At 45.6% G+C, this 24079-nt stretch overlaps 1 protein-coding gene across 4 annotated transcripts in view; it reads left to right on the top strand.

The window, feature by feature from the left end:
• grm5 (glutamate receptor, metabotropic 5) overlaps window positions 1-24079 on the top strand; it is a 170328-nt gene that overhangs the window by 10391 nt on the left and 135858 nt on the right. For 3 of the 4 annotated variants that reach the window (XM_018091755.2, XM_012958033.3, XM_012958034.3), the window contains exons 3-4: window positions 12809-13085; window positions 18457-19309. In XM_018091755.2, coding sequence (XP_017947244.1) covers window positions 18631-19309 — 679 coding nt within the window. In that variant the 5' untranslated portion in view covers window positions 12809-13085; window positions 18457-18630. Of the gene's footprint in view, window positions 1-10473; window positions 10747-12808; window positions 13086-18456; window positions 19310-24079 lie in introns of those variants that run through there. The other variant, XM_018091756.2, reaches the window with a different exon arrangement.

A 24079-nucleotide genomic window follows, 5' to 3' on the forward strand; every position in this document is an offset into this window, starting at 1 on the left:
TCAGGGGCCCCAACCGTGGTCCCCACACCCCCCAGGGGTCCCCAATGCCCACCCAACCCAGAGCAGGTACATTATATTTATCTTTAGTGTGATCTAGGGAGGGAGATCAACAGGAGAGCGCTGGCTGTTATCGGGTCTGGGTTAAGCGCTGGGTCCCATTTGGTTTTTCCAAATGGACCAGATCAACCCTGAGGAGAATGATCCAAGTTAAATCGAATTGCTTTTCATATCAATGGGAACATGAAATGATGCTGGAGTGGGCTGTTCTCCTACTAATGACATGAAGTCAGTTGCCATCACTGTACGTCCCTATCCATCATGGTTTAGCCATTTGGCTGTGTTGGACACCAAGGCAAATAAGTAAAAATAAATGGAATTTTAGGAGAAAAGGGGCCTCTGAGGAGCAAAGGTCCTGTAAAAAGCATCTGAGATAAAATATCTCCAAAATGTCACCGGCGCTAATGAGAAGGAATGAATGTAGGGCACCGAGGCGACTGCATGGGAGTAGGTGTATTTATCCTAGAGACAGAAAAAGGTTACATTCAGTGCTATAAATAAGGCAATTGGGAAGCAGCAATTTATTTAATAACCATGAAATACAGGATATCAGCGCTCCTCATCCTCTTAAAGGAGACATGCATAGTATTCTGGAAATTATATGGTTCTCATTTCAAAATGATGGTCACCTTTAAGAATGGCACCTTAATGGCTCCCTGTAGATCCTTTCTGGTCAATGCCTGTGTTACTAATAACCAGTGGGCAGGTCCACAATAGCATGTGGCTAGCCAATCATAGCTCAGAGAAAGATATACTGTTGGCCTAGGGCCTAGCATTTGGATGGGACAAGCCAAAGTGCTGCTGCGATGTAGGGAAAGTAGGGCCCAGTGGGATTGGGTTTAAAGGTGAGAAATATGCACAAAGACATAAGGGAGGAGACTGGGTGAATGCTGTGGGCATCTAGTAGGAGACCCCCGAACCCCACCGCCATATGGGCTATAGGCATCCCTAGGATGCTGGTGAGCCCCTGGCACCTACAGTATTCCTGTGGTGGCCATGTTGCCCCAGTTTGATCCTGGTGGTAGGGTTTAGGGGATATTTTCATTAACGTAGTGTAAACAGCAATTTTAAAGGTCCATTTCTTCTATTTTTAGAGATGGGTTATGCAATGGCAAAACCTTGTTCTTCACAATTCACATATACCCTTTAAGACAAGACAAGGTTTTGTCCGGTTGGGTTTTCTTTTTCACCGATTCAATTATACCATGTGGCATATTAAAACATAACCATGAGTATGTGGGTCTGTAGCAAGGTTCTTTATATCTAGATTTCTGTCATTTTGGACATCCCCCCTTGACACATAAATACCATAAGGTTAAGTTCCTGAAACCACAAGGGATCAGGAATTTGACACCAATAAGCGATATTTTGAGCTGTGACCCCTTATCTGGATGTGGCCTCTATGGCCCCAGTCTAATTGGCCTGTCTTTATGGTGTATAATTGGAACAGGGCATGTGGTTTGCCAAAATGGTTTAGTCGCTTATATTTTCACCTGCCCCTACTTTGCATTTCCCTAAACACTGAGCAGAGTGGTGTACAGGTATAGGACCCATTATCCAGAATGCTCGGGACCAAGGGTATTCCAGACAAGGGGATTTGGATCTCCATACCTTAAGTCTACTAAAAAATTAATAAAAACATTAAATAAACCCAATAGGACAGTTCTGCCCCAATAAGGGGTAATTATATCTTAGTTGGGATCAAGTACAGGTACTGTTTTATTATTACAGAGAAAAGGGAATCATTTAACCATTAAATAAACCCAATAGGGCTGTTCTGCCCCCAATAAGGGGTAATTATATCTTAGTTGGGATCAAGTACAGGTACTGTTTTATTATTACAGAGAAAAGGGAATCATTTAACCATTAAATAAACCCAATAGGGCTGTTCTGCCCCAATAAGGGGTAATTATATCTTAGTTGGGATCAAGTACAGGTACTGTTTTATTATTACAGAGAAAAGGGAATCATTTAACCATTAAATAAACCCAATAGGGCTGTTCTGCCCCAATAAGGGGTAATTATATCTTAGTTGGGATCAAGTACAGGTACTGTTTTATTATTACAGAGAAAAGAGAATCATTTAACCATTAAATAAACCCAATAGGGCTGTTCTGCCCCCAATAAGGGGTAATTATATCTTAGTTGGGATCAAGTACAGGTACTGTTTTATTATTACAGAGAAAAGGGAATCATTTAACCATGAAATAAACCCAATAGGGCTGTTCTGCCCCAATAAGGGGTAATTATATCTTAGTTGGGATCAGTTACAAGGTACTGTTTTATTATAATAATGTAATAATAATTTAGAGCCAGTTCTGATTTAGGGTGTGATTACAATTCCTTCCATTCATAAAATGCCTATTTAACATCCCCAGCTGCCTGTTTGCATTTGATATCGCCTTAGAATCATCAGCGATGACCTTTGTCTTGTCTGTTTCCCCTTGAGGCTACAGATCTTGGAAATTATAGACGCTAAATTAATGATGTCAACCCAGGGGCCGGACGGAACGGCTCCCGATCCCTAAATATGCTCGTCGGCACGTAGAGGCTGGTGTTTCCCCCCGGGGGCTAAGAGGCTGTGATTGCCGCACATTCTCTGGGGGCTGACAGGCTGCGGAACATGTGAGGGTGTGCGGCTTTCATTCTTCTGTGTGACCTTGTGTGGAACCAACTCTTCCTTTGCCCCGGAGAGATTCCAGCTCGCAGCCAATAAAGCACTTGGTGCATGATCAGCTTGTGACTGTTGTGCAAAGTATTTAGTCTTAGAAGCCAAGAATGGGGAGAATCTTAAATAAAAGACCACATTATGCACCATAACTCCATGGTGGTGTGAGACACGAAGTGAAGAGAAACTGCACCATGTTTTTCTGCGACCTGAAAAAGTGCCTCACTCTTTAAAGGAAAACTATACCCCCAGAAAGAATACGTAACCAAGAGATAGCTTATATTATGTTAAGTGGCCTATTAAAGAATTTCGCCTGGAATACATATATCAGTAAATATTGCCCTTTTACATCCTTTCCCTTGAGCCGCCATTTTGTGATGGGCTGCGTGCTCCCTCAGAGATCAGCTGACAGGAAGTGATGCAGCTCTGACTGTAACAGGAAGTAGTGTGGGAACAAAAGGCAGAACTCTGTCCATTCATTGGCTGATGGGGCCTAGCATGTATGTGTGCCTTGGTTTGTTTGTGTGCACTGTGACTCCTATGATCCCAGGGGGCGGCCCTTAGTACATAAAATGGCAGTTTCCTATTTAGGATTACCCAATGGCACATACTACTAAAAAAGTATATTTATATGAAAATGGTTTATTTAGATGAAGCAGGGTTTTACATATGGGCTGTTGCAATATATATATATGCAATATATTTTTACAGATACCTACATAGTTTGGGGGTATAGTTTCCCTTTATCCAACAAATAGTTTATATCATATTAAGTGGCCTATTAAACTGGAATATATATATATATATATATCAGTAAATATTGCCCTTTTACATCCTTTCCCTTGAGCCGCCATTTAGTGATGGGCTGTGTGCCCCCTCAGAGATCAGCTGACAGGAAGTGATGCAGCTCTAACTGTAACAGGAAGTAGTGTGGGAGCAAAAGGCAGAGCTCTGTCCATTCATTGAATCATGTGACCTACATGTACAGTATGTGTGCCCCTGGTGTGTTTGTGTGCAGGGTTGGACTGGGGGGTGCAGGGCCCACTCATACCCCCCAACTGTCCCGCTTTGAGCGGGACAGTCCCGCTTTCTATAGCGCATCCCGCTGTCCCGGATAGTTCCCTGAATGTCCCGCATTTCCGTTATAGATTACGGAAATGCGGGACATTCATAGAACGATCCGCGACAGCAGGATGAGAGGTCTTAAGCTGAGCGCTCCGACTCCTTGCGCTGCTTCTCTTTTGTGGCTCCTTCTCCGGCGGTCCCAGGCCCTTTTATAAGGTTGCGCCCGTGCGTAATGACGTCACACGTACACACGGGGCGCAACCTTATAAAAGGGCCTGGGACCGCCGAAGAAGGAGCCACATAAGGAGAGAAGCAGTGCAAGGAGTCGGAGTGTGTATATGGGCACTGTGTATGGGGGGGACACTGTGTATGGGGGGCTCTGTGTATAAAGGGTACTGTGTATGGGGAGCATTGTGTATGGGGGGGCTCTGTGTATAAAGGGTACTGTGTATGGGGGGCTCTGTATGGGGGGCACTGTGTATGGGGGGGCTCTGTGTATGAAGGGCACTGTGTATGGGGGCTCTGTGTATGAAGGGCACTGTGTATGGGGGGCACTGGGTATAAAGGGTACTGTGTATGGGGGGCTCTGTGTATGAGGGGTACTCTCTATGGGGGAAATTGGAGGCACTGTCTATGGGGTCAAGTGGGGGCACTTTCTATGGGGGGGTACTGTCTCGCCTGTGTGGGGGGGCAAAACTGGTACATAGCAAAACTGGTACTGGTACATAGCAAAACTGCCTTCTCTCTATATTTGTATTTATATGTAGGAGTTGCTATATTGTTTTCCTTAGGTAGTACAGTATGAGGGTATAGCACATTTGCATCTGATCCCACCATTTCATCTATATAAAAGGAGTATTTTTAGGAAAAAATGGGGTGTGTTAATTGGGGCGTGGTCACAAAAGTGGGCGTGGTCAAAAAATTGCCGCGCTGCGTGCGCCAAATCTTTTTGTCCCTCATCTCGGTTTTCAAATGTTGGGAGGTATGCCCGCTGGGGCTGCTGCCCCGGGGGTCCCACACACCCCCAAGAGGGCCCCTGGTATGCCCCTGACTCCCCCTCCCGGAGGGGTTTGTTAAGATATTAGCAATTTTTACACTGATAATATAGTGAATTTGAACCAACAATGCCGTTCATTTTAGCCACTTGCCTACAGTCAGCAGAAAATTCCATTTGTGAGAAGAGAAAAGTTACTCAGAAAATGAAGGTATCGAACAGAGAAGAGTTGTCTGCCATTTCTGGTCAGTTCTAAGTGAAGCAACCCTGTAATACATTCTTTTGTTTACAAACTTAACCCTATTTGTAATAAAAGACACTAAGGGACTGATTTACTAATCCACGAATCCGAATCCCGAATGGGAAAAAATCGAATTGGAAACAAACATTTTGCGACTTTTTTGTATTTTTTTGCGATTTTTTTTCGTCACTGTCGCAACTTTTTCGTATTGAGCGCTTGAAAAATTTGCGACAATTCGCGAAAAAGTCGCAAAATACCGATCATTACGAAAAAAACGCATTCGGACGCTTTTCGGACGTTCGTGGATTAGTAAATGTGCCCCCAAGTTTGCCCAGGATCAGTAACCCATAGCAACCAATAGGATGTGTGCTTTTAAACAGGTGACAAGTAAATTCTACCTACAAATATGTCGCTATGGGTTACAGCTCTTGGGCAAACTTTTATTACATATCCCCATTTGTTTTCCATCAACTGTAGACAGTAGGGGGCGCTCTTTCAAATTCGTTGTATAAACTACTAATATGGAAAAATATGATGTAAACTGCAAATAGTGCACTGAGCACAGAATCTGTGTAGTTCAGTGTAACAAAACTCTTGCTTAAAACACAAATCTAGGCATTTCTAGCATTCCAGGGCCTGCCAAACTACTCACGAGAAAATGCTTGATTTCCTTGTGTCTTTATCTTTGATCTGTTCTAGACCCAAACTTCCAGCCGACATCACATGGCATTTCCCTAGCTCATACGTGCCGTACAGCTGATTAATGATGGTGCCTTGAAAACAAGATTATTGCGTCCCTCTTTAACTTGAAGGACCTGTGTCGCAGTTGGACTATTAGCCAAGACACGTCCGATCGACTGAACTCCAGATCCGTAATCAATAGACATTTTTATTTCCCCAGCAGCCACTCTGTTGGGTGTGGGAGGAAATACATATAAATGAGTGGTTTTGAGGATTGCTGACTCTCATCTCTTGGTACAGTATTTGGGATAAAATTAACTGAGTGATTCACGTTACTGCTCTGTTCCTAGCGTAATAGGAAGGCAAACCTGATATTTATAGAAAAGTGTCATCCAGAATGATCACCTTCATACAGAGAAAATGTAAACTTGTTCAAAAGAGGGTTCTAGAGAGGGTTCTAGAGGCCCACCGGAGCCCATAGACCACAGGCCTACTCTCCAAATGATTCCTCTGCTCTTCAGCCATATTCTTTATTGTTCCAGTCTCTTCCCTTCCTATATTGTCTTTATTTCCTCCCTCTATTCTCATATTTGTTCTCACAAAGAAGCAACCAGTAAGGCCCCCACTGACAGCTGGGCCCAGCAGAACATTTCTTGGTGTCCCTGTAGGCCAGTTCAATGTTGAAGTTCAAAAAACACCAAGGTTCCCTTCCATATAATTTCATAAACAGAAGCTTCCATTTGCTTATTCCCCTTGGTCTATATATTGGAAGTCCCCAAAGCCTTGTCTCCTATCCCCTCCCAAAAGGATCCTAGAATTATTGGAGGGTTTTTTTAGGTAAAACAGTAAAACATTTTATTCCGGCATATTTATTTGCTGGGGTATTTATTTAGATGTACGAGCTAAATCTACAGTCAATTGGTCAGATAATAGGTCAGACAGTCCTGCATTATATAAATCATTGCAAATGGGAAAGCCAGAAAGAGCGATGAGGGTTTTCAGGGGGATGCAAAAGTAAAATATACAATGTTGGGATTGGCATTTAAAAACATTGTCTGACGGGGAGGGGGGGGGGGGGTGGGAAGGTTTGTAAAACATTGTGCGGCCTGTGGGAGGACAAGGGTCTAGCCTGCCCCCCCGCGGGGCCTGCTTCCTCTATAGTTACCCTATAGCACCCCTCCACTATTGCACCTAAAGTGCCTTCTGCCTACCCCCTAGTTCCAGCTCGGATAAGAGTCGGCCTTTACGTGTATCCTCTATGGAGTTGTTGCATTACTTATTGCTCTACTTTGGCTTTTAACTGGTTGCCATGGTCCCATTCTATATAGCAACCAGGCAGCCTTTGAACGACAGACAGGAGAGGAATTAAGAATAGGTTGCTGGGCATATCTGACCCTAGAAATGTAGAATTTCAGGTGAGAGAGAAGCAGAAAAGAAAGGCTAATGATGGAAAAGCCACAAATACAGAGAAAAAAAATGAAACTGCCCCACTAAGGGGTTAAGGGTATTTGTGAAAATGCATTGAATTAGCTCTTTAAATATGGATTATAATTCTTGGACCCCTTTTCCTTGTGGCAGCAAACGTGCTGTACTACCACTTGTAGCCAGCAGATGGCCCTGTGTGATGCCCCCCCCCCAACCCTTTGCTTATACATTATACTCAGTGAAAAAAGGAATTGTTCCTTGTCTATAAATAATGTGTATTTTGTGAGTGTGGGAATTAAAAAGAAATAAATACCAAATGCTAAATGAACCGGCAGATTCTAGCGCTCAGCCCTTCTTTATCCTAAAAGTGGTTATATAAGTCATTTCTAAGCATTCGGTTACCATGGGAACACACCGAGATTAAAGCAACTATTTTTACTGAAAGTGGGTGCAATTTATTTAAAGGCGTCACTGACCAAGATTTGACCTGCAGTGTTTAACCCTCTTAGACCATTAGTCCCCCATAAGGGGCTGCTGCCATAAGCTCTAATCTATTATAATGGAACTTACTATGCAGAGGGGGGAATTAAATAAGCCGCGGTGGGGTGGTTTAAAGCATTTTTGTTTATATATATATATATATATATATATGTGGCTTTGCTTGCCCTTTAAACTGTTTTATCATGGACTGTAGTTGAAGCAGAAACAAAGATTATTTCCCCCCCAGTTCCGACTCAGTACAGTAAATCACACGGTACTGTCACATAGAGGCAGCTTGGCTGGGAGCCCTCAGTGTAACTGTGCCTGGGAAATGGCGACAAGCAGAACAAACACACGCTGGATATTTCTGTTATAATGTTATTATACGGTGCTGCTCAGGCCAAGGTGACTCCCCAATATCACTACAAGCCAGTCCATTACAGCAGCTTGCCCCACTGTTACCGGCTTTATTGGTTCCATTTTTCTTCCAACTTTGGGAAGGTTCAGCTTGTGACCTTTCAGCTTTTGTTGGTCTTGTATCTTCCAGCACAACTGCCTCTAGATATCAATGGAATGCTGGGACATGTAGTTCAGTAACATGGGCTGTGCAAGTGTATTTGTGTATGTCTGTGTATGTGTAAGTATATATGTGTATGTAGGAGCATGAATGTATGTGTTATATAAGAGTGTGTCTGTGTGTGTGAATGTGAGGTGATATGGGGGTGTGTGAATGTGAGGTGATATGGGGGTGTGTGAATGTGAGATGATATGGGGGTGTGTGAATGTGAGGTGATATGGGGGTGTGTGAATGTGAGATGATATGGGGGTGTGTGAATGTGAGATGATATGGGGGTGTGTGAATGTGAGGTGATATGGGGGTGTGTGAATGTGAGGTGATATGGGGGTGTGTGAATGTGAGATGATATGGGGGTGTGTGAATGTGAGGTGATATGGGGGTGTGTGAATGTGAGGTGATATGGGGGTGTGTGAATGCGAGATGATATGGGGGTGTGTGAATGTGAGATGATATGGGGGTGTGTGAATGTGAGGTGATATGGGGGTGTGTGAATGTGAGGTGATATGGGGGTGTGTGAATGCGAGGTGATATGGGGGTGTGTGAATGCGAGATGATATGGGGGTGTGTGAATGCGAGGTGATATGGGGGTGTGTGAATGTGAGATGATATGGGGGTGTGTGAATGTGAGGTGATATGGGGGGGTGTGAATGTGAGGTGATATGGGGGTGTGTGAATGTGAGATGATATAGGGGTGTGTGAATGTGAGATGATATAGGGGTGTGTGAATGTGAGGTGATATGGGGGTGTGTGAATGTGAGATGATATGGGGGTGTGTGAATGTGAGATGATATGGGGGTGTGTGAATGTGAGAGGGTGTGTGTGAGTATATGGGGGGGTGTGTGAGTATGGGGGTGTGTGTGAGTATATGGGGGGGGTGTGAATGTGAGACTATATGGGAGTGAGTGAATGTGAGACTATATGGGAGTGTGTGAATGTGAGTATATGGGGGGGGGTGTGAGTATATGGGGGGTGTGTGAGTATAGGGGGGGTGTGTGAGTATATGGGGGTGTATGAGTATATGTGGGGGTGTGTGAGTATAGGGGGGGTGTATGAGGCAGTAGGAGGTGTTGCTGTCAGCGCAGGAGACAGGACAGACAGACGGAGCGCAGTGGAGGGGCTGGGTGCACAGAAGCTGAATAGGGAGGTTAATAACAGGAATTATTTGCTGCAAGTGCCAGGGCCGTCCCTGCTTCATTGTTCTAGTCTTTAATCTGAGGGATCCAGCTGGTACAGCATCTGGCACGGGGAACAGAGACGGGGTGAGGAGGATGAGCAAATCAGCTCCTCTTCATGTAAATGCCTGGTTATACTGGCACAGATCCGCGCCCCCCCCGTATGATCCTCTGCGCCTACTGCAGGGGCACCCACTGCACCCAACACTGTGTATCAGCCTCATCTCTCTCTTTATATATAATATTATACACACTCCTGCCTGCCTGGCTACCCTACTGTATATAAGCATCATACGGCTCTCTGTCTATATGTGCCCCTGCCTGGCTACTGTACTGTGTATAAGCCTATATAGCTATATATATATATATATATATATATATATATATATAAGCTGTCTAGCCCATGTAGATCTGCCTGGCTACTTTATGTGGCTATTGTATATTTTATATCCTTATCTACTATATAATCATCTATCAACCCATCTGATCAACAGTCTCTAGATCTATCTATCTATCTATCTATCTATCTATCTATCTATCTATCTATCTATCTATCATCCTATCTATCTATCCTATCTATCTATCTATCATATATCTATCTATCTATCTATCTATCATCATCTATCTACTGTATCTATCTATCTATCTATCTATCATCTATCATCTATCTATATATTCATCATACAGCCCTGACTAGCCTTGTTTCTTATACATCTTTATATAATACTGTATATAACTTAACCTAGTATAATTATCTATCTATCTATCTATCTAAGCAGAGAGTGCCCCCCACTATAGCGGTGCAGGATTAGGGGTCAGCTGAGTGAACCCCCTGCTTTCCCATCACACACAGAATAGAATTTCCCAGTACAAGGGGCATGAATCCTCTCTCGGTTGCCGGACACATTTGGGCTGTGAGTGATCCCCCCCCCCCCCCATTAGTGAGACCCAAAGAGACATCTGATGTGGAATTAGACTGTATAAAGCACTACCATGGGAACAGAGTCCTGCGCAGGACTAGCAGAGCCCCAGCCCAGGGCATTTCCCATAGCAGAGGGTACTGGCAGGGGCACTTGATTGCTTTATTCCTATCAGTCGTGGGAATAGAGTATCCCCCTGGCAGGGTACCCCTTCCCCCCACCCTTCTCTCATTCACACTCTTCCTCGCCTTCCCATCCACTCTGCATTCATCTGCAGCCCAGCACACTGACACGTCCCTGCCGCCGCCGCTGAATGTGCCCACCCTGTGCCGGACCCTCTCCGCTCTCATTGCTGCTCCAGCCCAATTGATGGATCTGATTCTACTCTCTGAGGACTGTTGGTTGTTCCTCCCCTGAGGACCGGAGCTGACCCTGGGGCAGGTTCATGTAATACCCTCCCCGACAGGTACTGTACCTTAAATACTGAGACCCCTCTCCTACCAGCAGCCAATGAGCTTGCCTTGTGCTTAACTGCATTTCCCACTTATTGGCGTTTGATGGGAAAGAGATGGGATATCATCTGCCCCCTCACCTCCTTCTGACCTTGCAGAGACTTCCATTCTAGGTCCCTTAATAGCGCCCTCTATTGTGCCTACATGGATCTGCACTGGTGTTAGTCAATGTTACCCAGGTACTGTTTTAGCCAATTTTAGGTGAAGCCAAGACCCTTTTATACATGCCCATGGCTTCAGCAGAAAGGATTTGGTCATTGCTCACTTTCCCATAGACTCATTAACAACCCCCATCCCTTCCCAATCAGCAGGAAAGTCTCAGTCTCTGGGTAAAATTGTTTACACCCCCATGTATGTATAGAAGCCAGCCGGTGGCTCCCAATGGCTACTAGGGTGGCTGACAAATAAAATGAGCAACCTTGAGCTTAGAAAATCTGCTAGCCATATGATTTCCCTGTCGCTAATCCATTCTGGGCTGCATCCCATAGAGTAAAGCCCTTAGAGACCCAGCTATTAGGATATAAGGCTTATGGGGGTTGGTTGTTGTATTCTCTTTGTGTTTGTGCTGCTCTCTTTGGCTTTAAATTTCATTTCAAATTGATTTACACACTGAGGAAAAAAATCTAGACGTCAGTCTATATATTACTGGTCCCGAAGCCTCTAATGAGATGGTGGCAGTTCATTCTGTATTGGAGCTCAGGGGGCTTTGATAGCAGGGGGTCTGTCTGTGGCTTCTTTCCTTACTGTTGGGTGAAGGACCAGGTCAAGGGGATTTGCTGGGAAAATCATGTTGTTTCTATAGTGTTTATTATCTTACATCTTAACCCCCTAGTGATTTTAGTTGAAGTATATCTGTTAGTAGTGAGTGGCAGCTATAGCATAGCAACAGTTGCGAGGAAGCAGAAGCAATGCTGTGCCATAGAAAGCAACTGGTTATACCCAATGTTGTGTTTAGACAGAGGGGCTGTGCCCTATCTGCACCACTATATGTTGCCTTTCTTCAGCCATAGGTGGGCATTGTTTATCCAAATAGATTTGTTGACGTCAACAATAAATGAACTATATTTCCCACTGAGCTGCTAGGAGCTGAAGTTCAACAAGAGCATAAATACGCTCATTGCAATGCAATAATGTTTATTTGTATGATGTACCTTGGTCCTGTAGGGGTGTGTGTTTGTGTGGGCATATAATGACCTCCAGTAATCCTTAGAGGACTTGAGCCACTTGGTGGCACTAAAAAGTTGTTTTTCAGAAACTTTCCTTCAAAACAAACTAATTCTAACATCTTCATGCCTTCAGGCTGGATAAACAGATGCCAAATCTGCTCCCAGTCTACTACTTGGTTCCAGCTTAGGGGCTCTTTCCCCACAGTTGGGGAACCTTTGGTCTATACTAGCCCTTGCTAATGGCTAATGTTAGAAACACCCAACCAATGACCATCCTGGGTGAATGCCTTTGACAACCAGGGCTGATAAATTACATTAAAGAGCATTGCCCAATGATACACAGGGTTCCCTAGGCTCCTGCCTTGGAACTCAGGGGTTCATGGAGCCCCACTAGGGCTAGGAGACATCATAGGAATAGGGTTGTCTTTATTGGTGGCAAGTTCTGGGGGAAAAAAATTGCCCCCATTGCCCCTAACTGCATTCACTCTCTCTAGGCAGCCTAGTCTGGTTCCTATAAAGATATACATACATGTGCCCAAAGCTGGGATTAAACTGAAAGGGAGAGCTACACATGTGGACGCTGTATAAATAAATAATATTAATAATCAGATTTTAGAATTTTCTTTTTGGTATCTGTGAGTGTAACCCTTTCCGCTGCCAGCCAGAGAGCACAAACACTGTATGAAAGTCAGCTCCCCCCCACCCCCCACTCTCCTCTGGTAGGGAAAGGGTTAAGAGACAGAGGGATGTGGAGCAGTGCGGTGTAGGAGTGTATTAACCAGTAGCTTAAGGGAAGGGACCTGGAAGAGTTGGGATTTTACACCAGAGAACTCTTCTTTCTTTCCAATAGGCACAGGAGGAGCACAGCCCCTCTGACTCTCTCTGAGGGAGGGACGGGAAGATGGAGGGGCCCTTGGATGCTGCGCTGAGGGAGCAGGTGGATCCGTTTGATTTGCTCTAGAGGAAGATCGTTCTCTCTGCTTCTCTCTTTCTATTAAGCCAACCTGAGACATTGTGGGGAGCTGCTGGCTGGATTAGGGGGGCTGTGGGCTTTTCCTTGGATTAAAGAGACGGATATGCCTTCGCTGGAGTCCCATGCTTGCAGAAGAGCTTGCCATCTCTGACAGGTACTGTTTGTGCTCCCATGCTTGCATTGTGTAGGGCTGCATGGTCCCAGTATGTATTCCATGCCCGCAGGAACGGCACTGCACAGGGCAAGGTCGCTACATTATCCTTATAGTCTCATACACAGACTTGGGGGTAAACAGTTCTGTGCATCTTAATCCGCTTATTTAGCGTCTACTAATCTACTGACAGGGTTAAAGCTGCATATGCCAAGCTGCTATACAATGTCCAATCTGTGCCTGGTAATTGCCCACCCAAGGGCTCTAACATTGAGTCATTTAACTCCCTTATTCCCTGTCTCCGGTCCCACCAAAGTCACTCATGCTAGTAACCCTTATGCGCAATCTGCAGAACCTTTATGTATTAAATCTCCTTCCTCTGTCCTTTCCCCATTACATCCCCTCTCCCCTATAGCTCTCACAGTTAAGGTCATTTATTATCATTTACCAACGGACGGACGTGACTGGAGCCCTGTGTATATTCAGCACCGGGGGCAGCTCCATCTCCCAAGTGGATATTTAGCACCCGGGGCAGCTCCATATCCCAAGTGGATATTTAGCACCAGGGGCAGCTCCATCTCCCAAGTGGATATTTAGCACCAGGGGCAGCTCCATCTCCCAAGTGGATATTTAGCACCAGGGGCAGCTCCATCTCCCAAGTGGATATTTAGCACCAGGGGCAGCTCCATGTCCCAAGTGGATATTTAGCACCGGGGGCAGCTCCATCTCCCAAGTGGATATTTAGCACCAGGGGCAGCTCCATCTCCCAAGTGGATATTTAGCACCAGGGGCAGCTCCATGTCCCAAGTGGATATTTAGCACCGGGGGCAGCTCCATCTCCCAAGTGGATATTTAGCACCGGGGGCAGCTCCATCTCCCAAGTGAATATTCAGCACCGGGGGCAGCTCCATCTCCCAAGTGGATATTTAGCACCAGGGGCAGCTCCATCTCCCAAGTGGATATTCAGCACCGGGGGCAGCTCCATCTCCCAAGTGAATATTCAGCACCGGGGGCAGCTCCATCTCCCAAGTGAATATTCAGCACCGGGGGCAGCTCCATCTCCCAAGTGGATATTTAGCACCAGGGGCAGCTCCATCTCCCAAGTGGATATTTAGCACCAGGGGCAGCTCCATCTCCCAAGTGAATATTTAGCACCGGGGGCAGCTCCATCTCCCAAGTGAATATTAAGCACCGGGGGCAGCTCCATATCCCAAGTGGATATTTAGCACCGGGGGCAGCTCCATCTCCCAAGTGAATATTAAGCACCGGGGGCAGCTCCATCTCCCAAGTGAATATTTAGCACCGGGGGCAGCTCCATCTCCCAAGTGGATATTTAGCACCGGGGGCAGCTCCATCTCCCAAGTGGATATTTAGCACCAGGGGCAGCTCCATCTCCCAAGTGGATATTTAGCACCGGGGGCAGCTCCATCTCCCAAGTGGATATTTAGCACCGGGGGCAGCTCCATCTCCCAAGTGGATATTTAGCACCGGGGGCAGCTCCATATCCCAAGTGGATATTTAGCACCAGGGGCAGCTCCATCTCCCAAGTTGAAATAGCTGCCGACTTAAATCTCTTTGTTATAGAGTTCAGCAGCTCGTTACACGTCTCATTGCAGCAATTAATGCAAGTGCCTGTCTTTCTCCTTATCCCCCCCCCCCCCCAATTAAATAGCAAATAAATACTGTGTGGCTGCCAGAGGACTAGATACATAGATTTCCATGTATTTCTCCCCTGTAACATTGCTAATTCTCAGCCCTATCCCTGGCTCTGCTGCTCACTAAAGCCCTAACCAGCCCCCTATGTTACTGCCTGTGCTGAATACAAATATTTAGTATTGCAGGGAAGGGGGGGGGCAGATCTTTTTTTGAAGATTAATTCCTATATCTTGGCATGTCTAAGTGCTGTGCGGATCATTTCTAAATGAGCTCCAAATGAGTCATTATTTCCCATGGATTTGAAAGGGCAGAGAATCAAGGTCACTTATCTGGGAATAAATACACTCTTCCTCTAGGTTTTGTGTCTTTAATTCTAACAAGGAATCCACGGGCGAAATTACAGACATTTTCATGGGCGCAGAAGGTGCTGTAGTGGTGCATTTGCCAAAAGGGGCATTTGTTGCTGCAGGACATTGAGATGCTGGGAGCAATTCATAACAGGTGCAAAATAAATGTGAATTTCTTGGCATTAGCATTGAGCTTTAGGATGTAGGAAGAATGTGTAATTGCGATGAGTCCATAGTCTGTAAGAACATTGCAGTGTAATTGTGGAATAGTGACGGCAGAACTCTGTAATTATGGTTGTGTTACTTCTGGGTTCATCATTTCTGTAGCTGTACAGAGCACTGTGAGAAATAATGTAAATACACCCCATAGAATTCTATAGTAAGTTGACTTAATGATAGGGCAAGGGGGTGTAACCATTGGTAGTGTGTATAGTAAGGCCAGGAGGCATTTAGCATGCATTATGGTGTAACTGTATGATTGTGTATATGTATGTATGTATGTATGTATAACTTTATTTATGAAGCGCCACAAGGGTACGCAGCGCTGTACAATCTTACAATATACACAATTACACACAGGGAGGGCAAGTGTTATGATAAATACAATAAATAAGTATAAATACACAGGGAGTAAGTGCCATGGGGTATGAGACACAGTAGGAAGGAGGTCCCTGCCCCGTAGAGCTTACAATCTAAATGGTCGGGTAACATACAGGCACAAATTGGAAGGTAAGAGGGCACTAGGTATGGGCATTTGCCCTTAAGCGCAGGACTGGGCAAAATAGTGTTTTAGTGCTCGAGAAGGTAGAAGATTGTGTGTAAAGTAATGCAATACAATTCAGAAAAGGTGCTGCAACTTTAGGATAGTGTATATAGTAAAGTAAGGAGCAGCAGCTGTGGGAATGTGTGTATAGAAAGGCAAGTTTTTATATTGTGTATGGTAAAACAATACAGTGTCAGGAGAAAAGGCTTTAAATGTAAGACAGAGTATATACTATAAAAAATAGTAGGTTAAATGGTGTATCAGAGCTGCTCCGTCTGACACTGGGAGTTGTAGTTTAGCAACAGACAGAGGCTGCAGCCTCCACAGCTTTGGGTTGATTTGTTAATAAAGGAAGTCCAACTCTCAATATTTTCCCCCCAGGTCCGCCATCAGGGGTTGGGGAAGCTGAGACTGCTCTAGGGGGCCTAGCAAATTAGACTTGGGGGACCTCAGATAGCAACTCTTTTTTTTTTATTATTATTCTTTTCTTTGTGCAGCAATACCTAGGCAACAACCCCCAGTGGAGCTGTTGCTAGGGGCCCACTGCATTGTAGCAGACCCTTCTGCTCCTGGGCAGGCAAGGCAATATTTGGCCCCCTGAGGCACTTATAAATGGTCAGCTGTAATAATCATGTGGGGGGGGGGCATGTAGTTATGGGTCCCCAAGATTTCTAATGGCAACCCTGTTTGTCCTAGTCCCTGCAGCTCTTAATGACAGCGGGTTCATTCCAAAATAGGAGCCCAGGATAAAATGAAATGTGGAAGAATCCATAAATATTCTGATATGTGTGGGCCCTGCCTGCCTAATCGCCTGATAATGTTACCCACCCCCCCCCTGCAGCACAATGTGGTTGAACCTGTTGCCTGTCCGGGGCATTTTTTCTCTGGACGCCAGAGTCCAAGGTGGGGTTGGAAGCTTTGTAAAATCATAAATGATATACTAGTCCCAGAATCCTCCATTATAGTCTTTGTGGGGGCTTGTGAATTTGGAGGGGAGTTTTCAGTTTAATATGGTACAAAGGATGCAAGGTGGGATTTAAACCTTAAATATTGCCAATATATTCCATATATTATGCATTACATACCAATAGTGACTGATACAGGAGGTAAGGATGGTCTTGCTCTATTGAGCTTGCAATTTAGAATAGGGAGGGCCAACCTGTAACCCCTCAGCCGCCAGTTAGCTGCAATTCCCAGTACATCAGCATGGGGCTGGCTAGCAACAATGTTACTATGCGCCAGAGACACCAGGGAACACGCAGTGTATAGAAGACCCCCCCACACCTCTGCAGAATGTAGGACATTGCTTCATACACTTCAAAGCCAGAGAAAACTTACACACGTATTAATAGTCTTTCTTTCCCTGAAAAGACCCTACGGGGCGCTGATATATTTGGAAAGAGAGGACAGAGACATGAACAAATGATTTCCTGCCAATGGTCAGAAGCTCAGAACTACCCAGTAATATTTTGGATACAACATTTTTGGTACAAAAATCCAACACGTAGGGGTGTCCGTTTTAATTTGTTAGTCTGGTCCTATAAAGTGGGAAAATCTGTATGTAATTTTGAGGAATAGCAGATATACTGGTTAATAAGTAATGCCAGTCGGCAGTAGAGAGGAATAAAAGAGGTATAGATTCACGGGAGGGGGGGGGTGGTTATTCTTCCCCTTTACAGAGCTCTGGTAAGGCCCCATCTAGAATATGCTGTTCAGTTTTGGTCTCCAGTGCTCAAACGGGACATTATTGAGTTAGAGAGGGTCCAGAGAAGGGCAACTAAGCTGGTAACGGGTATGGAAAGTCTCAGTTATGGGGAAAGACTGGCCCAGTTGGGTCTGTTTACACTAGAGAAGAGGCGCTTAAGGGGGATATATATAAATAAATATATAACAGGCCATACAATAAACTCTCTGATACTAAGAATTAATTCCCTTCTTATTATATTTGTTGAGCAAAATAATTTTTACTTACTTTACCTTATTATTTACATTTTTTTGTTCAGCAGGCAGGCAGGTAGGCGCCATTTTGTGGACGTTGTTATTAAGGCAAGTTTTGCATGACCCCGAAATCTTGTGTATGTGCAAGAATGGGGAAAGTGATGCCCAGGGTCGGACTGGGGGGCGAAGGGCCCACCGGGGCCCCTGCCCAGTGGTTGGGTCTGGGCTGCTGGGGCCAACTAGAGCCGGGGCCCACTTTTTCCCGGTGTCCCAGTGGCCCAGTCCGACCCTGGTGATGCCCATGTCCAGGCCCTGGCTACGGCTACATGATTCTAGACTGTGGGGAGGGAGGGGGAATGTAAGAAGTGCATACACATCTAGGAGGTGCTGAATGGAAAGTGAAAGTAATTAACTGCCCCTCCTCTATGCCTCAGGCTTTGAAACAGGGCAGGCAATATATGATTGACAGCTCAGAGTGTTAATTAGTGTACATTTATAACATGTGTGGACTTTAACTACCTTTATGTTTCTTCTTCCTTCCAGTCCATTGTAACGGATTACAAAAATGCATGAGTCTATAGTTAAGTATTGTAGGTCTAGTCAGCAGTCATCTCTCACCGTGTTTAGTCCTACTGAGAACTCATAACCTCCTCTTCCTTTATTATTTCAGGGAATGACCCCTTGGATCCCCCAGAAAGAGGTTCACCAACGGTTCTTGCACATAGTGGGCACTGGATAAACCATTGGGAGCTGTTCATGGGTGGACAACTCGTTCTGCTCTGGAATAAAAGAAGATTTTAATTTGATATTTTGCCTCCATTATGATATTTTTACCAGCCTAACAATGGTCCTCCACTTTGTCCTCTTACTGCTGCTGCTAAGGGATGATGGCAATGGGAATGTCTGGATTATGGCCTCAGCACAGACCAATGAAAGGAGGGTGGTGTCCTACATGGCCGGCGATATCATTATCGGGGCGCTGTTTTCGGTACATCACCAACCCACTGTGGACAAGGTCCATGAAAGGAAATGTGGAGAAATAAGGGAACAGTATGGCATACAAAGAGTGGAAGCCATGTTACATGCACTTGATAGAATCAACGCAGACCAAACACTGTTGCCAAACATATCCCTCGGATGTGAAATAAGAGACTCCTGTTGGCACACTGCGGTGGCCCTGGAGCAAAGTATTGAGTTCATCAGAGACTCCTTGATTTCTTCCGAAGAGGAGGAAGGTTTGGTTCGTTGTGTTGATGGATCTTCAGCGCCTTCCCGGTCAAAAAAGCCTATCGTCGGGGTTATAGGTCCTGGGTCCAGCTCTGTTGCTATCCAAGTGCAGAATTTATTGCAGCTTTTCAATATACCTCAGATTGCGTATTCGGCAACAAGCATGGACTTGAGCGACAAAACCCTCTATAAGTATTTCATGAGAGTCGTGCCCTCAGATGCTCAGCAAGCCAGAGCTATGGTGGACATTGTGAAGAGGTACAACTGGACATATGTTTCGGCAGTTCATACAGAAGGTAAGAAATACATTGGGTCAACTTAAAATAAGGATTTGTAAGTGTTGATGATGATGATGATGATGAAGAACAGCTTATCAGCGTATCAGTTTAATGCATTTATTGTGACTGTCTATTCTTCTGATGTAAGTCAAGTGTGATGTCATAATTCTGTATTTCTCATGTAAAGCAAAGGCCCTTTTGTAACTCAGTGTAACACTAACCATCCAGCCATTCACCCATCCAGCCATTCACCCATCCAGCCATTCACCCATCCAATCATTCACCCATCCAGCCATTCACCCATCCAGCCATTCACCCATCCAATCATTCACCCATCCAGCCATTCACCCATCCAGCTATTCACCCATCCAGCCATTCACCCATCCAGCCATTCACCCATCCAGCCATTCACCCATCCAGCCATTCACCCATCCAGCCATTCACCCATCCAGCCATTCACCCATCCAGCCAGTCACCCATCCAGCCATTCACCCATCAAATCATTTACCCATCAAATCATTTACCCATCCAGCCATTCACCCATCCAGCCATTCACCCATCCAATCATTCACCCATCCAGCCATTCACCCATCCAGCTATTCACCCATCCAGCCATTCACCCATCCAATCATTCACCCATCAAATCATTTACCCATCAAATCATTTATCCATCCAATCATTCACCCATCCAATCATTCACCCATCCAGCCATTCGCCCATCCAATCATTCACCCATCCAGCCATTTACCCATCAAATCATTTACCCATCCAGCCATTCACCCATCCAGCCATTCACCCATCCAATCATTCACCCATCCAGCCATTCACCCATCCAGCTATTCACCCATCCAGCCATTCACCCATCCAATCATTCACCCATCAAATCATTTACCCATCAAATCATTTACCCATCAAATCATTTATCCATCCAATCATTCACCCATCCAATCATTCACCCATCCATCCATTCGCCCATCCAATCATTCACCCATCCAGCCATTTACCCATCAAATCATTTACCCATCCAGCTATTCACCCATCCAGCCATTCACCCATCCAATCATTCACCCATCCAGCCATTCACCCATCCAGCTATTCACCCATCCAGCCATTCACCCATCCAATCATTCACCCATCAAATCATTTACCCATCAAATCATTTATCCATCCAATCATTCACCCATCCAATCATTCACCCATCCAGCCATTCACCCATCCAGCCATTCACCCATCCAGCCATTCACCCATCCAGCCATTCACCCATCCAGCCATTCACCCATCCAGCCATTCACCCATCCAGCCATCCACCCATCCAGCCATCCACCCATCCAGCCATTCACCCATCCAGCCATTCACCCATCCAGCCATTCACCCATCCAGCCATTCACCCATCCAGCCATTCACCCATCCAGCCATTCACCCATCCAGCCATCCACCCATTTATTCACCCATCTATCATCTATCTATCTATTTATCTATCTATCTATCATCTATCCATCCATCCATCCACCCATCCACCCATTTATTCACCTATCTATCTATCTATCTATCTATCTATCTATCTATCTATCTATCTATCTATCACCATCATTCATTCACCCATCCAGCCATTCACCCATCCAGCTATTCACCCATCCAGCCATTCACCCATCCAATCATTCACCCATCAAATCATTTACCCATCAAATCATTTATCCATCCAATCATTCACCCATCCAATCATTCACCCATCCAGCCATTCGCCCATCCAATCATTCACCCATCCAGCCATTCACCCATCCAGCCATTCACCCATCCAACCATTCACCCATCCAGCCATTCACCCATCCAGCCATCCACCCATCCAGCCATTCACCCATCCAACCATTCACCCATCCAACCATTCACCCATCCAGCCCTTCACCCATCCAGCCATTCACCCATCCAGCCATTCACCCATCCAGCCATCCACCCATTTATTCACCCATCTATCATCTATCTATCTATCTATCTATCTATCTATTTATCTATCTATCTATCATCTATCCATCCATCCACCCATCCACCCATGTATTCACCTATCTATCTATCTATCTATCATCTATCTATCCACCCATCCACCAATTCACCCATCCACCCATTTATTCACCCACCCACCCATTTATTCACCCACCCACCCACTCTATCTATCTATCTATCTATCTATCTATCTATCTATCTATCTATCTATCTATCTATCTATCTATCTATCTAACCCATCTAACCCACCAACCCATCCACTCAACCAATGCAGCCATCCATCCATCTATCCACCCAACCCACCCTCCCATCCATCCATCCACCCACCAATTCTTATCTATCTGTCTATCCATATGCGTCTGTCTATCTATCTATCTATCTATCTCGCTATCATATCCTAGATTTCAGTATCTGGGTCATCCCCTCAAGGTGGTTCAAAGCAGAACATAGGTGGGATTTTGAGTGACAGTCACACTCATAAGATATTGCTAATAGGAAAGTCTATAAATGGTCAGGGTAGCTGGTTGTTATATATCTTCAGGGTGGCAATGGTTACACCATGAAACAAACTCCGAGGCAATATCACCGTGGGGAAGAAAATCTTATATTTCTTAAATAACATTCAAGGCCATTCCTGCTAAAGTCAGTTGTCTCCGCTCATGAAAGAAACCTCTTCACCAGTAATGGAACAGAAAATAAATGTGTTAGAGAAATAATCAAAAAAATATGAAGAGGTTCATATGGAGGTTTTATCATAACTTATTGAATCGCTCCCAAGGACAATGACAAGTCCTTCACTGCTGAGATTTCTAAAGCGCAATTCATATAAAGTTCTATGTTGTGAATTAGTTCTGCTGAACAATGAATCTTAAAGTATTTTTGAATAAAAGGTCGATCAGTTTACTTGTAAGTATGCAGAGCTTACTGGGTGCTTGTGAGAAAGTTCAGTAATGCTCTGCCATATTAACTCTTTACTGGCCTAGGCAACAAAGCAGCTACTATAACAGCAGTGGGAATAATATAGCCTCTGGTGTGGAGATGGTGCCTATAGTAACAGTGGGATAATAGCCTCTGGGAAGGGACTGGGGCTGTGGGATAGCAGGTATAGTAGGGAGAGATGGTGCCTATAGTAACAGTGGGATAATAGCCTCTGGGAAGGGACTGGGGCTGTGGGATAGCAGGTATAGTAGGGAGAGATGGTGCCTATAGTAACAGTGGGATAATAGCCTCTGGGAAGGGACTGGGGCTGTGGGATAGCAGGTATAGTAGGGAGAGATGGTGCCTATAGTAGCAGTGGGGGGATAATAGCCTCTGGGAAGGGACTGGGGCTGTGGGATAGCAGGTATAGTAGGGAGAGATGGTGCCTGTAGTAGCAGTGGGATAATAGCCTCTGGGAAGGGACTGGGGCTGTGGGATAGCAGGTATAGTAGGGAGAGATGGTGCCTATAGTAGCAGTGGGGGGATAATAGCCTCTGGGAAGGGACTGGGGCTGTGGGATAGCAGGTATAGTAGGGAGAGATGGTGCCTATAGTAGCAGTGGGGGGATAATAGCCTCTGGGAAGGGACTGGGGCTGTGGGATAGCAGGTATAGTAGGGAGAGATGGTGCCTATAGTAGCAGTGGGGGGATAATAGCCTCTGGGAAGGGACTGGGGCTGTGGGATAGCAGGTATAGTAGGGAGAGATGGTGCCTATAGTAGCAGTGGAGGGATAATAGCCTCTGGGAAGGGACTGGGGCTGTGGGATAGCAGGTATAGTAGGGAGAGATGGTGCCTATAGTAGCAGTGGGGGGATAATAGCCTCTGGGAAGGGACTGGGGCTGTGGGATAGCAGGTATAGTAGGGAGAGATGGTGCCTATAGTAGCAGTGGAGGGATAATAGCCTCTGGGAAGGGACTGGGGCTGTGGGATAGCAGGTATAGTAGGGAGAGATGGTGCCTATAGTAGCAGTGGGGGGATAATAGCCTCTGGGAAGGGACTGGGGCTGTGGGATAGCAGGTATAGTAGGGAGAGATGGTGCCTATAGTAGCAGTGGAGGGATAATAGCCTCTGGGAAGGGACTGGGGCTGTGGGATAGCAGGTATAGTAGGGAGAGATGGTGCCTATAGTAGCAGTGGGGGGATAATAGCCTCTGGGAAGGGACTGGGGCTGTGGGATAGCAGGTATAGTAGGGAGAGATGGTGCCTATAGTAGCAATGGGGGGATAATAGCCTCTGGGAAGGGACTGGGGCTGTGGGATAGCAGGTATAGTAGGGAGAGATGGTGCCTATAGTAGCAGTGGGGGGTAATAGCCTCTGGGAAGGGACTGGGGCTGTGGGATAGCAGGTATAGTAGGGAGAGATGGTGCCTATAGTAGCAGTGGGGGGATAATAGCCTCTGGGAAGGGACTGGGGCTGTGGGATAGCAGGTATAGTAGGGAGAGATGGTGCCTGTAGTAGCAGTGGGATAATAGCCTCTGGGAAGGGACTGGGGCTGTGGGATAGCAGGTATAGTAGGGAGAGATGGTGCCTATAGTAGCAGTGGGGGGATAATAGCCTCTGGGAAGGGACTGGGGCTGTGGATAGCAGGTATAGTAGGGAGAGATGGTGCCTATAGTAGCAGTGGGGGGATAATAGCCTCTGGGAAGGGACTGGGGCTGTGGATAGCAGGTATAGTAGGGAGAGATGGTGCCTATAGTAGCAGTGGGGGGATAATAGCCTCTGGGAAGGACTGGGGCTGTGGGATAGCAGGTATAGTAGGGAGAGATGGTGCCTATAGTAGCAGTGGAGGGATAATAGCCTCTGGGAAGGGACT

Source organism: Xenopus tropicalis, chromosome 2 (genome assembly GCF_000004195.4).
Source record: "Xenopus tropicalis strain Nigerian chromosome 2, UCB_Xtro_10.0, whole genome shotgun sequence".
Taxonomy (NCBI): domain Eukaryota; kingdom Metazoa; phylum Chordata; class Amphibia; order Anura; family Pipidae; genus Xenopus; species Xenopus tropicalis.